The 17,851-nt window shown below is 37.7% G+C and overlaps 1 protein-coding gene across 6 annotated transcripts in view; it reads right to left on the bottom strand.

Annotated features, from left to right (window-relative positions):
- Positions 1–1,294: 1,294 nt before the first annotated feature.
- Positions 1,295–17,851, bottom strand: part of RIT2 (Ras like without CAAX 2) — a 346,805-nt gene continuing 330,248 nt past the window's right edge. For 5 of the 6 annotated variants that reach the window (XM_089304901.1, XM_051851090.3, XM_070049812.2 and 2 more), the window contains one exon: positions 1,305–1,776. In XM_089304901.1, coding sequence (XP_089161027.1) covers positions 1,549–1,776 — 228 coding nt within the window. In that variant the 3' untranslated portion in view covers positions 1,305–1,548. 6 annotated transcript variants of the gene reach the window in all.

Here is a 17,851-nt window from a genome sequence, read left to right as displayed (position 1 = left end):
ACATGGAATACATGGTCTGAGAATTATGGTCAGGTGCAGTGTGGAAGCAGTTACAAACAAAACATATATGTAGGATAAGATTGTAGCTCTCAGGTCCTAGAAGAAAGAACACAGATGTGTCTATTTGAGACAGGGCTCTGATCCCAAGCAGTAAAAGCAGCTACAATATCCTGAAAAAATATTTTAGTGGAATGACTAAAACAGTTAAAAATCTCTAAATTCCATTTTTGTTACATATTACTATGTAAACTGTTTATATGTCATCTAAGAATTCATAATTCCACTATTCTTCCAGTGGAATGTATCTCCATGGAAATGGTTAAGCAACAGGAAGTCAGGGTTTAAGTTTAAGTCATCCATTTCTGCATTTGCAAAGCTTATCGAGTGCCAAAGTCATCCTGCATAAAAGAAAAAGTGACAGAATATCGAATGAAGAAGATCCCGCAGCCCTCCCACTCCCTAGTTAATGATAAAAGCTGCCCAACCCATGAAGATTGGCTTGATGGATTCCATCTCATGCTTGGCATTTGGTTTTTCTCTCACCACTTGTCTATTTAAGATTCAGAACTGTCTGTGATAATGTTCTTTCTGAGCTTGAATTTAAATAAACCATTTTACACAATCGTGAAGATGAGTGAATGGACAATTTCACTTTTCATGATGACCCAGTATATAACAAACAGGAGGAAACCTTCTAATGGGTGGCGTTTCATGTAAGAAGTGTCAAGAGGTTCTGGAAATCCAAGGGGAGCACAGGGTGTCTGGAGTCTTTGAGCCTCTGGCCCTGCGGGTGGTTCTAGCAGATGCAGACATCTACGAGGGAAGCCTCAGTGGGAAAGAGAAAAGTGTCCCTTCATGACTATATAAATTGTCAGATTCATAGGAGCGGCCCTCTTACCCCTGCAGAGATGATATCTTTCAGCCATAGCAGAGTGACTTCACTGTGATAATTTTGCCAACCCTTAACAGGGACCAGAACATTGTAAATATGGGAATATTTAATTTCAACTCTGCAGAGACCCACAACCAGGTCCTATTGTTAACAATTTCTCTAAAGTTCATCTCTGGAACATTTAAGAAGCAATACAACTTCCACACTTAGGCTGCAAGTTCCTGTTCTGAATTATTTCCTGAACTCCTTCATTATTTACTGAGATTCCTGAAATACAAACAACCAGAGTGTTATCAGGCAGAGGCAGATCCCTTGAGCCTTTTATCATTCTGGCTGCAATTTTGCATATTTCCTTTATAACCAGACAGCATACCAAATGAAGCTAGACTCTTTAAAAGGAAATGAGGCAATTGGAATGTCAATTTTATTTAGCAATATATTGTAAAAACTAAACAGCATATCCGGCTGATTGACAAAATCCATCCAACTGTTAAAGGCAAAACAAAACTATCTCAAGAGGTACAGTTATGCAGATCTTGCTTTTACCTACAGGCAGACATTTAAAGAGAGACAGAGACAGAGAATATTGAAACAAAATGCTACACCTGGAATTTTCTGACTGATGAAATTCAGAGAGAGATTTAAAAACAGGGATCTCATGTCATGTTTTCTTTTTTCTTCTTTAATGAGCCTTTTAGCTTCTTCCAGAGGCTGTCCTTTCTCTTCAGTTTCTTCTCCATCAAGGATGGTGTGGATTCCTTTTTGCGGATTTCCCTCACTAAGCCATGAAAGGCATCATCAATACAGAATCTGAGGGCTGCAGAGGTCTCAAAAAAAGCACAGTTATATTCTCGGGCCAGATTCAAGCCTTCTTCTGTAGAGACCTAAGAGGAAAATAAATGATATTAAAAAGAGAAGGAAAAGATCTTTGCATCAAAAAATAGACCCTCTATTAGAGCTGAGAGCTTCAGTTATATGAGAAAACAGTAAAATGTGAGAATATATTTTAAGAAATATTTCCAGAATTTCTGAATTGAAGGAGAAATCAGAAATTAGAATTTCTGAAAGTAGAAGTAATGAAAATTCATTTTATAGAGAACAGCCTTCCAGACTTCCAGAGAAGCAACAAAGCATAGTGGTCAAACTCATGGTTTTAGATTAAAACTACTTAATTTTGAATCCTAGCTAAGCTATCTTCTATCTTTGCAAAGCTGAGTAAATTCCTCAACCTTTTGGCCTCAATTTCTTTATCTGTGCCATTTCATAAGATAATAACACCTACTTCACAAGATACTAACATAATAACACATACTTCAAAAACTCTATGATAGTTACATGAAATCTGATGAAAGGTGACAAAATACAAAATGCCATTGTCATTGATACATCAGCATTTTTCTAGGTGAGCATTGAACAGTGGCCTTACAGCTTCACAAGTCTTTGTGACACAGGTACCCATGCCACATGCTATCTGTGCCTCCTTTACCATCTCTTCAGTGTCTGTATCAGTTGTTGGTGCCTAAGTCACCATTAAAAGGATTAGAGCAATTAAAAGAATGAATAATAGAATTACCCAGGGTTTAGTAAGTATTAACTAAGTCAAAAACACAAATTATGCACAAATATTTGTTTTTTTATTTTATTTTATTTTTTTATTTTTTGACAGGCAGAGTGGACATTGAGAGAGAGAGAGGGAGAGAAAGGTCTTCTTTTTGCCGTTGGTTCACCCTCCAATGGCCGCTGCGGCCAGCGCGCTGTGGCCGGCGCACCACGCTGATCTGATGGCAGGAGCCAGGTACTTATCCTGGTCTCTCATGGGGTTCAGGGCCCAAGCACTTGGGCCATCCTCCACTGCACTCCCTGGCCACAGCAGAGAGCTGGCCTGGAAGAGGGGCAACCGGGACAGAATCCAGCCCCCCGACCAGGAATAGAACCTGGGGTGCCGGGGCCGCAAGGCAGAGGATTAGCCTAGTGAGCCATGGCGCCGGCAAATTATGCACAAATATTTGAATATTGGACCATATGTCATTGTAGCTGGTGTTAAGCAGTTTTGTTCAAAATGTAGTGTTCTCATAAAGCCCACCCAGATTATCCGTCGGAAACCCTGAGTGACTAGAACTAGAACTACAGTATCTCTCAGCTACCCACATTGGATGAGTGGGACAAACAACTGAGAAATAATGTTTTTATAATCAGCTAGAATTGTGTGTTGTTCATAATCATGGCAGAAACCAGCTTTCTTAGTGATATACCACACCATCTGGCTAGTAAGTAGCTGAACAGGGGTGGAAAATCGATCAGGTCTATCCGATTCCAAAGGCAGGTCCTTCACTATAGTCTGTGATAGATTGATCTCACCAAGGGATATTAAATAGAAATGAATAACTGTCATGTTTTAACCCTGTAAGAAACAGAATGTCTGGATTCTCTTTCTTCTCTTTTATTCCTTGAGGGCACACACACCAATCTTTTTTGAACTCATTTCTAACTTATAGTAACTTAAGAATTGCAACTAGCAACTAAGCTGGACACTCCTATAAGTGGGAGTTAAAATTAGAAAAGAAGAAAAGAAAGAAATGCTTGTGTCTATCGGTATTGTCAATCTTTGTTTTAAAAAAAGAAATGAAGTTAAAAGCAATCTACTACAGATATTAACATTCTATCTTAGCAGCAACTGAGCAACATTACAAGTTTATTAACTGATTTACTTGATTTTTAAGTTATCACAAGCAATAATTTTACCACATATTTTGACCCTACCTAATTTGAGTTTCCATTTATTTTATAGTCCCCCCTCAGAATTTTCCCAACTGAGAAGTCAATGACATATATTCTACATTTTTCCATGGCAACATTACCTTTTTGGTGAATTTCTATTAAGATTTTTTTTTAAGATTTATTTATTTATTTGAAAGTCAGAGTTACACAGAGAGAAGGAGAGGCAGGGAGAGAGAGAGGTCTTCCATCCGATGGTTCACTCCCCAATTGGCCACAATGGCTGGAGCTGTGCCAATCCAAAACCAAGAGTCAGGAGCTTCTTCCAGGTCTCTCATGTGGATGCAGGGGCCCAAGGACTTGGGCCATCTTCTGCTGCTCTCCAGGCCTTAGCATAAAGCTGGATCAGAAGTGGAGCAGCCGGACCTTGAACCAGCACTCATATGGGATGCTGGCACTGCAGTGGCAGCTTAACCTGCAATGCCACAGTGCTGGCCCCAAGATTGGTTTTTATTTGGATAAATGTATACCAAAATAATTAAAATGACTGTTACTTGCAAAAATGTTTATTTTTTCCTCACTGCTCCTTTGCAGCTGTGAATAGACTGGCACCTTGGCTCTATGTTCTTTGTTAGAATCTAGTTTGCTCCTCCTCTTCCCTTATTCTGAGACTCAGATGGAAAGAGCAATCTGAACTAAGGTATGATGTTACCAAGAGAGAAGGCATGTGCACAAATGGCAGAGACAATTTACCAACATCTCAATGGTCAAAATAAACATGAAGAAGCCTTCATCAATCAGACAGGCTTTAGACATTGAAGCATGGCAAGAGTGCAGAGGAAACAAACCATTGCAAGCAAATAATAGAACTCCTTATAAGTATACATGAATATAGTATAATTTCCCCAATGTAAAAAGATTCCCAGACCAAAATTTTTAAGTCTTTCAAATATTGCTTTATATGTGAGGATATACAATAATAAAATTTGAATGTATATATATTCAAAAAGAAAGCTGGTGTAGTGATGTAGATATCATTAAAAGTAGACCATAAGTAAAAAAGAGCACTACAGAGGTAAAGAGAAATATGTTTTATAATTATAAAAATATCAGTCTACCAAGAAGATGTTATACTTATGAATTTGCATTTATTCAGAACTGTAGTCTTGGTTTATATGAGGAAAGAATTGACATAGCTAAATATCCAAAAATGTAGTAAACATTTAACATTTCTCTCAGCTGTTAAGTAATACATAGGCAAAAATCAATAAGGATTTAGAAGATTTGAACAAAATAATAAACATAATTGATCTCACTTATCCATTATATGTGAGATAGAGTACCCAACAAGTAAAAATTGCATTCTCTTCAAGTAAGCACGGAACGTTTTAAAAAACTGATTTCATGTTAAATGACAAAACATTCATGGACTTAAGAGTGAAATAGTGACTGCAAATGCCTAAGTCAGCAGGGATATTGCCCCCTGCTGTGAAGAGATCCTGCAGCTGGTTCTCATTTAGCATGACCTTTCAACAAACCTCTACTATAACCAGGAAACATCAAGATGAGCAAGGCAGCATCTATCAAACCTAAATAAAGAATGAGCCTTAAGTTTTAGGTCCAGGGGCCAGCACTGTGGCACAGCAGGTTAAACTATGCCTGCAGTGCCAGCATCCCATTTGGGCACCCATTCAATTATCGGTTGCTCCAGTTCCAATCCAGCTCCCTGCTAATGGTCTAGGAAAGCAGCAGAAAATGGCCGAAGTCCTTGGGTCCCTGCATCCATGTGGGAGATCCAGGTGAAGCTCCTGGCTCCTAGCTTCAGGCTGGCCCAGCCCCAGTCATTGTGGCCATTTGTGGAGTGAACCAGAAGATGGAATATGTCTCTCTTTCTCTGTGTCTCTGTTACTCTGATCTTCAAATCAATAAATAAATTTTTAAAAATAAAAGTCTTAGGTACATTGTTGGAATAGGAATTAACAACTCCATTGGCTTCTCCATGCATATATTGTGTATGTGTGTATGTGAATTCAACAGACCTATTTAATCAATCACATCTGTTAGCTATTACCAGGTATTCTTCAATATTCAATGATTTTGATTTTGAATGTGACTGATGATCACACATATGTGTAGTGTATTATTTAAACCTTATTCAATGTCTGTATCCACCCTGTAAGAAAAGGTAAAATTTGTAACCAAATTCAGATTTGCAGAACATCTTCCTTATTGAGATCCAAAAATAGGGTAATTAATGTACTCTTCTGATAAATTATATTTTGCCTATTCAAATCACAAGTAAAATGAAATATATTTAAGTCACCAATGTTCATCCACATATCAAAATAGCTACAAAGAAGGAAGTATGTAAGAAGAGAATTAAAATTTCCTATTTTCCAAATGTATAGCTTTAGACCCAGAAAGGCTAAGCAATGGTCAGGAAATGGTTCAAGGCCAGACATCTAATTAAGAAAAACAGCCATCAAGTTCTTTTCTTTTCCATCAAGTATTGTTTCCAGTCCTTATCACTATTTCTTACGGAATCATTCCAACTACCTTCTCTTGTATTTATTTAGTTAATCATAATGGTGTGAGGCTTTAGAATTTAAAATTATTCTTAAGTAGTAAAAAAATGGCAATGATTATTTCTATTATATTCATGTAAAATAAAAATTTATATAAATACAAAGACACAAGAGTGAGAGAATAAATATTATTAGAAGATTATTTTGGGGATGGGGAGCAATTGGTTTATAGAGCATTATACCACAGTTCTCCTCAATTACAAAGAAGGGAAGTTTGTGATTTAATGAGCCACCTGGAGGTCTTAGAAAGCAATGACAGAAAAGAAAAAGGAATAAAAATATTCCATACAAGTAATAGAAAATTTCAATAACCCAAGGGGGCCATCTTTTTAATATATATGACCTTTTTCACCGAGGAAGATGAGCATGTAATATGCTAGGTGCTCCCTGAATTCCCATTTCCCATCTGCCAGAGGAGACATTAGAATAGTCACAGCTGCACAGGGGGTTGATGAGACTACTGGGGCATGAGGGCAAGCAAAGCCTCTTCCAGACCAGGACCAGCTGCTAGTGGGAAACAGCTCCACCAAGGCCAATTAAGAGTTCCAGTCCCAACAATCAGCTGACCCCAGGAGCTTCTTGGGCTTTTGCATACTTTTATCTTTTACCTGAGCTCAGTTTAAGTAAATTAAATAATTAGTGAACTTACACACATGCCTTTTAAGCTATATAATTCTTAATAGCAGAAAAGGAAATTCTGATACTACTCTGCTCTAATTGCTAACCTTGAGTGAGGGGGATTGCAAGAAAGATGGGTCTTGCTCTTCCAGCAGAATTTCACAAGCAAGTTATATGTCTGGTTACACCTACCAGGCACTCTTAAAATGTTTAGTGTGCTGAACAAACTCTTTGGGATTTGCTTTATGATTTCTAATATCTCCTTGTCTGTGTTTTGCTTACCTCCTACCTACAGACCTATTAATTTTCATTATATTGCCTACATCATTAAGTTAGCAGAAATCCTAATTTCCTGGGAAATTTGAGACTTATGCATCTTATTCGTTAATTCGAAGGGAAAGCAGTTTAAAATTAGAATGTTCCATTTTCATTTTTATACATACAATTGTTTTGATATTTTAACAATTCAGGTTGCCTTTTCAGTTTCTTTGATTAGTGAAAATGCTTTTGTTGATTTTATTTATTTGTTTCATCTAGAGTGGTTTTTGTTCGCAAGAAGTCATCTTCCATTTAAAGGTCAGTGTTTAGATGCCATCTCAAACTCCTTACAGGGTAAAGCTAATGAAGTCAAGCACTGGCAAGATGTGCTGTTCTCAACTGCAGTCAAGACACATGGGAAACACTCTTGACAGTTCAGAGTGCATGTCCAGGGTGGCCTGCCCAACATGTTTCCTCAGCCTGGGTGTTTTTCTCCAGCTCGCTTTCTGGTTGGGCAGACAAGTCTGCTCCTGAAACAGAAGCTCAACTGGAGAAGAGGTATCAGTCCTTTCGTAGCAGGTCCCTCTAACTTTTTTGGTCTCCTTCCCTTCTCTGTGGTAGGGAATACAAACAACCTTCCTTGTCTTGGTTTCTAGATTCCCAGATTCCAATCTGGGTTCTTAGATTGGTAAAGGAGGGAATTGGGGAAAGGTGAGGATAGAAAGTAAAAGGCAGCATGGTTCTGTATTTACTGCTCCTTCACTCAAACGTTCCTTGCTTGTGCCTTTAAATACTACTGCTTTCCTCTCCACTCCACACTTTGTTTTTCTCTCCCCGCTCCTTGCACACCTATTCAAGTCTTCACAGGCCAACATTATCTATGGTAAGTTTGGTCACATATGCTTGGTTGTACAATTTATCATCCATAGGGGAGTTTCCATTTATAGTCATTCCTCAGTGTCCAGAGGGGTTTTCAGTACCCCAGCGCAGACACCAAAATCTAAGGGTGCTAATGTCCCTTATACATATGTGTGTGTCCACGTGTGTGTGTAGAAAGTGGTGTGCTATTGGATATAAACTGCATAGATCCTCCCATATACCTGAAGTCACCTATGGATTACTTATGATACCTAGTATAAGGTAAATGCCATTTAGCACCTGTTATACTGCCTTGCTTAGGAAATAATGGAGAGGAAAAAAAGGCAGTAAATTGAGAATCTGTAGATATAGGGAGCCACCTATACTTGCTTTGTCTCACCAGCCAAACTGTGGGAGAGCTGAACAGAAACCACATTTTGTCCTTCTTGTAATCCTCATTGTACTTAGCTGCAAATGTTGCAGGTAGCAGATGTTCATTAAATATTTAGTCTTGATGATTGTGATAATGACATTCCATAAGCTGTCACTGGCGACCACAGAGTCCATTATAATGAGCTCATCAAAGTGCAATTCCACAGACCAAGATATTATTTCCAAATTTAGTTTTGCTCTAGTGTGGGCTTTTGCAAGATACTTGAGAAAATATTTTCACAGTGGCTAAGCATATGGATTCTGGAGTCAGATTACCAGGCTCCAAAACCTGGCTTTATACTTCCTTGACATGAACTCCTGGTGAGTTACTTTTACTTCCAGTGCTGAATTCAATTTACTCATCTATGAATTTCTACTTCTTGTACTTAATAACAGAATTCAATGTGCATGTATATGAAACATAGTAAACACAGTTCCTAGCATATTGTGTAGGCTCAATAAATGTTTCTACCCTGTCCCCTGCCAACCCATATCTGAAAAGATAGTCAAAGGAAATTTTAACTCCTCCAGAATACATTTTGGTGCCACTTAAAGCTTTTTCTACTTCTCACCGTGGCCTACAAGCCCTACATGATGCACTCTGTACACCCAAACGTGCCAGTCTCCCTTCATTCAGTATGTCCTAACACGTGCCATCCTCCTGCCTTCAAGTACTTGCACATGCATGGTTTCCTCTATCTAGAAAGTGTTCCTCCCAGTTCTCCTCCTGGATGTTTTCATGTCCTAGCTTAAATAGTGCCTTCATTGAGATACCTTGCTGAGTCATCTGCCCCAAAGATTTCTTGCCCATCTCCAATAATGCTGTTCCATTGCTTGACCTTATTTATTTTTAAGCATTGATAGTTTTCTGAAGTCATATTACTATGTTGTTTCTATGTTTAATTTATGTCTCCTCCAGTACAGAGTAAGCTTAAGTTACTGCATAACTTTTTTTTTTCTGGTTCACTGTTGTACCTGGTCCCCAGCATGGTGACTGGCCCTTATCAAACATTTTATCTTTATAGAGTGACACCACTGGAACTCAGGCCATGGGAGTACAAGTTGGGGTTACAATAAATAGAGGAACTAGTTGTCAATTGAGGTAATAGAAAAAAGTTAAAAGAAAATGGCAAATGAGTGACAGTGGCCAGCACAGGGTACTATGGTGACCTTTACCACCATTTTAGTGGGTTTTGAGCATCTTGAAGGAAAGAAGCTTAATCTGAGATCTGAATGACAGTATTAAATATTCAAGTTGGTGGGTGGGTGAGGAGTGTTTGGGGAATAAGAGATTCCCAAGTCTAGGGACTAAGAAAGCCCTAATGCAGAAACAATAAAGGTACTTTTGTGGACTTATCAGTAGTTAATGTGGATTAGACCAGAGTACAAAGGAAGGAGTGAATAAGACCATTATTAGAAGAAATTTGTGAGTTTAAATGCCTAATTTATTGAGATACATATAAAAATTACTTGGAAGTCTATTGAATAATTTAAAAAATACAGAAAACCTATTTCTTGAGAATCTACTCTGTGCAAGTAAACATAATAGGTTTTCTCTTTCCTGGTGTTCTGGAGTGATATTGATTGAATGGAGAGAAAAGCAGGACATAATAAATTAAATGGTGTAGCCAGTCATTCTAAAGCACAGGATGGTAATGGCTCTAGGGTAAAGGGTTTAGACTGCTTTGTACAAGAGACATTTGAAGTCTCCAAGGCCTTGTGCTTTTTATCCGAGAAGCTGTGGTGTGCTGGGGGGAAAGGTTGCCATGGCAGCCTGTAGTTGCTATAAAGGAAAAAAGAGAAGGTTAATGCTAAATATTTTGCTAACAGCAATATCTGGCTTCTTTGAAATTTTTTCTAAGGACTTTAAAACATCTTGTTGAAATTGTAAATCAATAGATTTAGGCAGCATGTATAATATATGTGCAGGAATATGCATGGGTAAGTATACATATATGTATGTGGATGCCTTAGGATATCTTCAGATATTTGCACTAATAAATAAATGTGTATATTTGATGTATATTAAATCAAGGATTTTCCTATACTGGCAGGAAATTAGTTGTTATGAATAGCTTACTATCTCCAACAAGGCAAAAAATGTCCTCCTTATGCACCAAAATATTTTAATGACTAATTTATCATATTAAGAAATTTGAATTAGGTAAAAATAGAAAGAGGGAACTTACAGGAGTATTATATTCATTATGTGTGTGTATATATATATATACACATATATAACAATTTTAATTAAGTTATAAATGATAACATGATCTCCTGACCATGAGGGCAAGCTTCCCCTGCCACACTTCAAGGCTTTGGACATAAACCATGTATACATCTTTCCTATTCTCTCATTGAATGGATAAGTGAATAAATTAATGGAAAGATGACCAAGGAGGAGCCAACCAATTACTGCAGCATAAATTTTCCATTATTAACTGGAGTATTCAGAAACTGCAATCTCATTTGTATAGCTTAAAATTTTTAGTTCTTAGAATGTTCATGCAGTTCATTTCAAATGTCACCAAGCCTGATTACATATGCTTTCAGTATAGAACAGATGTCCTATAGAATCTCTAGACAAATAGAAAGAGAGAGAGGAATAAAGGGAGGGAAGAAGGAAGGAAAGAAGGAAGGAAGAAAAGGGAAAGTGGGGAGAGGAAAGAAGGAAGTAAATCAAGCAAGCCAGCGGGGACATAATGTTTTCTTGAATGGAGTCTAGGGACTACAGAGAAAGATGACTCTGATGAAGTCCAAAAGAAAGCCTAAGACATCACAAAAAATACCAGGGTTCCTGCAGAGCTCACAAGCAACCTAGGGATCCTTTTGGATCATATTTAGAAAAAGGCATGCCATAAAAGAAGGATAAACTTGAACAAAGTAAGTTCAATGTCATTTCCAGTTCTAGTATCTTCAGAAGGCAAAAATAAACCAATGTTATTTATTTTCTGACCTTACACATCTTTTGATAAATATATATGCCTGTGATTATTGGCACCATGATCAATTTACTTTTCAACTTTAGTAGAGCCATCAATGTTCTTGTCAATCATTTCACTTATTATTAGCCAGTGCCCTTTACTATTCCTCATTTAATTCTTCAAAACCTTCATTTCTGTCTCAGGTCTCTGACCCTATCCTCATTTTCAGCAGATGCTCTTGTCCTCTTCTTTCATCTCAGGGAGGAAATTAAAGCATTCACAGAGAATGACCTTAACATCTTGGACTAGTACCTAGAAACTCATCTGTATCATTAGTCATCTTACTCTTTCAGAATCTGATGAAGAGATTACAGATTTCTGCCAAGTCTAATACCTCCATTTGGACTTCAGCTCCCTTAGAATCACCTTAGATATCCTGCACCATTAGTTAACCTTCCCTTGCCCCTCTTTTCAGGCTTCCTCTCTAAATAGCCTCCTTTATCTCAGAAACTATATGTCAGTCTCACCTGTATTACAAATCTGGTTCCAGTTACTTTCTTATACCTGTCCTTCCATTCACCTTATATGTAAATAATTAAGGAAAATATTTGGATAGGTTTTAATAAAGAAAGAACAGGGCTGGGACAAGAAAGTGATTGGGAGAAGAATGCACAACTTCAAAAAACATGCATTGAATTTGCTCATACTGGTTTCTCTCAAGCATATCTGATTTGTGCATCAGTGTTCACAATATATTTTCTCTCTCCCATCATTCTCCTAACATGATTTGCAAAGGTATGGACGCCATTCCAATTGCCAAACCAAACAGATGCTTCAGATGATCTTGCACCATTTGCAATATTTGACAAATTTGCTATTCCTTTCTTAAAACTCTTGTTCTTTGAATTGGTAATCTCTTTTTTAAAAATTTCTAACAATTTTCTGAATAGTCAGTCTGACTATCCTGATATTCCACTCTCCAGTTACTCCTCTCAAAACTATATGACTATGGATTATCTTTTCTTTTTTTTTTCCCCCACTTCACATTTCCTCTTATCTACTCTTACTTCACCTGTGAGTGCAAGTCCAGGATCACATGCACAACTTCCTGCTAGGGAATTCCTTTAGAATGACCCACAACCACTTAAAAATCAGTATAGTCAAGTTAAATTAATTATTTTCCTCCCAAAATACTCTACTTTGGCTAGTAGCACCACTATTCCCAGTAATCTCAGTGAGACTCTCTAAAATTCTAGATTCCTCTATTTCTCACATGCCTCAAATTATTCACCAAATCATTTCATTACTATTTCCCTACTACATACTGACATTATTTCATTTTGTATGACCTTTGCTCTCATTGTTTATTCCTTAAAATGTATTCTCAACCTTAAATATTTTCCCTCTTATCCATCTTTCACACTCTAGGCAGTGGGAAGTTTCTATAATATGATGGCAACATTTTGAGGTCCAACTTATTTCTGTGCTTCATCAGTACTACAGTGAGTAGCACATAATAAGAGCTTGAAAATAGTGATGTTTTTCCTGTAGCTTTACTATAAAGTCAGATTCACCTCTTACTTTGGATAGGTAGATTTACCTTTCAAACCTGATCACTGAGCTTTTCAGGATACAGAATGAACTTAATATAATGCTTAGCAGTACTTACTAATGAAAGAGCTGCGGTCTTAAAAGAACAAAAGATACCACTTGAGAGACACCATTAAAGTTTTTGTAATAGGCTTATGTACTTAATTTTATTTGTCAATTGTACTGGGCTAAGGCATGTCCAGATAGCTGGGAAACATTGCCTATGCCCTTCAGCAGCCCAACAGATGCTTCAGCTTCCTCAGGGCCAATGAGGCTTGGTGAAGCAGGGTAGTGGACATGCACAGGGCATCAGTAGGTGTTCACAACACACCTATTTCTGGATGTGTCTTTGAGGCTTTGAATCAGCTGGTTAAGGAAAGTTGCTCCAACCAATACGAGTGGGCATCATCCAGTCTCTCTAGGACTTGAATAGAACACAAAGCAGAGGAGGGGTTAATTTGCTCTCTGAGCCAGGACATAGGTCTTCTCCTTCAACATTACCACTCCTGCTTCTCAATCTTTGGACTCCAAAGTGACTTATATCATAAGTTCTCTCAATGCACAAGCTTGTGGAATCATATTAGATTTACACCACCATCTTTCCTTGGTCTCCAGTGTACAGATGGTGGACTGTGGAATTTTCAGCCTTCATAATCATTTAATCCAAGTCCTCAATAATACATCTGTATGTTAACTCCCATTAGTTCTGTTTCTCTGGAGCACCCTAACGAATGCAATTCTGAAAGCAAAAGAATTCAGGATCTCAGTAACTTGAGGGTCATCTTGAAATCACCAGTTTGTTACATTGGTCTCTTCCACAGCATCTTTCTTATATTTAGTGCACATTCCTCTGCAAAAGGATCATTTCATTTCTGTTAAAATTTCCTATGTTCAGAAGATGAAAATTCCAATTTCAGGGCTGAAATTGTTCCCAGGCATCATGTATTCCAAATTTTGTTTTATAGAAACTAAATAAACTGAAACAGTTTGGAGATATCTACGTATTCCAAGATACTATAGTTCTTCAGGATTGGAGTTGGCACTAAAGTCCAGGCTGCCCTTTTTACCAATGCATCTGCCTCTGCACTTAGAACACAAAGTCGATGGAGCAAAGGAGATGGTGCTTGGGATAAGTGCATTTTGGTGAAGAGGAAAACGGAGAAAAAAGTTCAGAGAAGAGACTTTGTGGGACAAGCAGATTTGCATTGAGATGGAGACGCAGAGATTGTTGCCATTTTTCCCTGTCAGAAAATAGCCAAGGACCCTACACACCTGGAATGGATCTTTCATTTTGTTAAAATCAAATTCAGATTTTTAAAATCTCCATTCTTCGAATGTCTGTCAGAATGTGTATCTGCAAGTCCCCATCCCTTTGGATTTGGGGAAGATAATATATGTAGATTCAAATGAATGCACAGATGACAGCTTTTGACTGTTACAGGAAACCCCTCTGTGGCCTTTGAACTCCTCTATTTGTTGCTTCCCAGGCTCGGTTGCCCAGTCATTCCCCAGGTGAACAAAATGACCTGCCTCAATGGCTGGGCACACAGCCTGCCAGCATAAGGAAGGTAATCTTGACAAGTCTGTTAAGAAGCAGCAACCCGCGACTGCATCTCCAAGTCAGTGACACCTGTTTTCACTTCCAGATTCTGGTCATGTCAGAGCACCTGGCAAACAACACTATCACTGCAATGACTTGTCAGCTCTCTGACATTATCTGTGCTCCAGCCTCTGCAGAAGCAGCTGAAAACACAGTCTGCGTTAGTCAAAACAGCAGGTCTCACTGAAATACAAAGGAGAAGAATATACTATTAAAGAGGAACGTTACTGAAATCATATAACCTGAGTTCTAATCCTCTCTCTGCCACTTAATATGTGAGTGGCTTTAACTGAGTTATTTAGCTTCTCTAATATGCAATGTCATCATTTTAAAATGAGGTTAAGACATAACTGATACAAAGAACAGAAACCTTTTGCTTATTACATATTAAATGTCATATTATTCTTTCTTTTTACTCATTTAGCACATGTGACTGGCTTCTCTTCTGTGCATCTTGATTCTTTTTAAAATTTGTATTATTTATTTATATTTGAGAGGAAGGAGAGAGAGAGAGAGAGAGAGAGAGAAAGAGAGAAAGAGAATCATTCTTATCCACTGGTTCACTCTCCAAATGCCTACAGTGGTAGGGCAGGACAGATCAAAGGATCAGGTCTCCAACATGAGTGTCAGGGACCCAAGTACTTTAACCACCACGTGCTACCTCCTTGGGTGTTTTTTTTTTTTTTTTAGATTTTTATTTATTATTTATTTGAAAGGCAGAGTTGCAGATAGTGAGAGGGAGAGACAGAGAGGAAAGTCTTCCATCAGCTAGTTCACTCCCCAAATGGCCACAACAGCTGAAGCTGGGCCGATCCAAAAGCAGGAGCTTCTTTCTGGTCTCCCACATGAGTGCAGGGACCTAAGCACTTGGGCCATCCTCCACTGCTTTCCCAGGCCATAGCAGGGAGCTGGATTAGAAGAGGAGCAGCCCAGCCTAGAAATGGCACCCATGTGGGATGCAGGCTCTGTGGGCAGAAGATTAACCTACTATGCCACAGCATCAGCCCCCCAAGGGTATGCTTTAAGAAGAAACTGGTATTGGGAGCAAAGGTGAGTCTCAATCTCAGGAACTGTAATATGGGATGCAGGCTTCCCAAGTGGCGTCTTAACTGCTGGGTCAAACACCTGTGTCTGACTCTTGCCTTACATCAGAGGATGGAGTAAGACACTCTGTTATCAGATATTCCATTACTGTTGACATCATTATCATAATTGTCCTTAGAATTGTCAAATTCTTCTCTAAGTATATTTTTATTGAGCTGGACAGAAAAGCATGGTACTAAAATCACATGTTTTTTTGCAAAAGCAATGATAGTTATGTTTAATTGATGCAAGCGGTAACAACATTTTTCCTGACTCTTTTGAAAGCCATGGATACTGTTCTAGTTCATCTGTTGTTTTCCTTGAGCTTTCTCCTGCATATCTCTTTATATTCCTTATTTTCTACATGAACTTTTTGAAGTCTCTTCCTAATTCCAAGACTCTACTTCGTGAAGAGTTTATTGATCATTAAGACTAGGGATGATTTCTCCCTGTTTTTAAAACAGTTTATTTACTTTCTATAAGAGAGAGAGAGAGAGAGAGAGGCAAAGAGATCTCCCATCTGCTGGTACACTCTCCAAATTACTGCAGTAGCTGGGTCTATGTCAGGCTTATGTTGGAAACTGGAAACTCAATCCAGATCTCCCATGTAGGTTGCAGGGACCAAAGTACTTGAGCCAATATGCAGTCTCTCAAGGTGTTTATTGGTAGGAAGCTGGAATTGGATGTGAAGCCAGGACTGAATTCAGGCATGTCTGATAGAGCATGTGGGCATCCCAAGTGTCATCTTAACTGTTGTACTGAACACTCACCCTCTCCTTTTTAAATCCCTCAGCATTTGATTTTTAGCACTTGTCTTTTTTAGTGTCACTCATGCAGAAAAATCAAGTTGCCATGAACACCTTAGTCATGTAAATTTCTGAAAACTAATTACTAATTGTTTATACAGTCCTTCCTTCCTCCCAGTTAGTAGAACTTTTATTCCTTGAAAATTCCAACTATTAGTTTATTCCTGTATCAGAATGTGACTATCAAAGCAACCTGAATTTGCTTTTAAGAGCAAATCTTGGTGTTTCGAAGTAACACTTAACATAACAGTATTTCCAGGTCTCTTGATCAACAATGATTTGCTTAAATATTAACCATTCTGGTTAGAGACTCAGCCTAAGTAATCATGGAGTCATAGTTGATAGAAACATCAATGTTGTGGAGTATGTTAGACATCTCTGTTTCTAAAGCATTGTGGTCTGCAGACCTTTTTTACGGACACTTCACAATTACTGATTTATTCACATAGAGAAGAAATCTAAGCTACTATGTGCAGCTGTTACCAATGGAAATTAATTTTATTTGAAAAGTATTTTCTTCCTCAATGTTCTAGTTAGTGGCCTTACTCTGGCCTTTATAATCACATCCAGAATACCCTCCATGTTTTCCCCTACATGATAGCTATAAAACTATTCTAATATAAAAAATAAAAAATAAATCATGTCTTGCACTCATTTTTTACCACTAAATTGTATTTAGAAGATTGTTCTGTATTATTTTCAGATGTGTTCACATTGCACAATATTAAATTGAGGAATAAATGGCTCAGTAAAAAGAAAAATGAGTATATGGCTCCAATTTTGTTTCTTCTTACAGAGTAATGTGAAATTTTTAAAAAGGTAAATAAAAAACATAAAAGCAGCTACAACAATAAAACATTTGTTGAAATATAATCAGTATTTTTAAATCAGAGGATGCATGACTACTTGACCACATCATACATTAGGGATCCCTTTAACTGTGCTTGTTGCTACCTCTGTTGGACAAGAGTGGATAGCTGGACCACTGCTGTTTAGTTTCCTCAGCAAATGAAAACATTAAGGATACTGGAAACAGAAATACTGCCTTTGAAATTTTATTAATAACACTATCTGCTTTCTAGAAAACAGCATATTTTAATGACTTACTCCAAATATGTTTTCCTTAGCTTTAGACTCTTATGGACTTTGGCAATGTTTTTGTTGACTTGAAATCAAACCAACATAGTATACTTATAAATAGTAGGGATGTCCAATAAATATTTACTAAACTACAGTAGTTCAGATGAACATAAACAAGATAATTTCTGTTATGTACTGTGCTCTGTGTATCTAAGGTGAGTAACACTCAATTGTCTGAGGAAGTTGAAAACAATTGAGTCTAATAAATAATGCTGCAGGGAAGAAGAAAATAATGGATCTAGAAATGTCTGTTCCATGTGGGTTTTTTTGTAAAAGTGGTGAGTAGTGTTTGTGATCTGAAAGCAACACTGTGATCACACTGATTTGGATATCAATTTTCTTATCTATAA

The sequence above is a fragment of the Oryctolagus cuniculus genome, chromosome 10 (genome assembly GCF_051225735.1).
Source record: "Oryctolagus cuniculus isolate XC-2025 breed Fujian yellow rabbit chromosome 10, ASM5122573v1, whole genome shotgun sequence".
NCBI lineage: Eukaryota > Metazoa > Chordata > Mammalia > Lagomorpha > Leporidae > Oryctolagus > Oryctolagus cuniculus.
The sequence above is the reverse complement of the archived record's forward strand: the minus strand, read 5'-3'. Positions and strand labels throughout refer to the sequence as shown.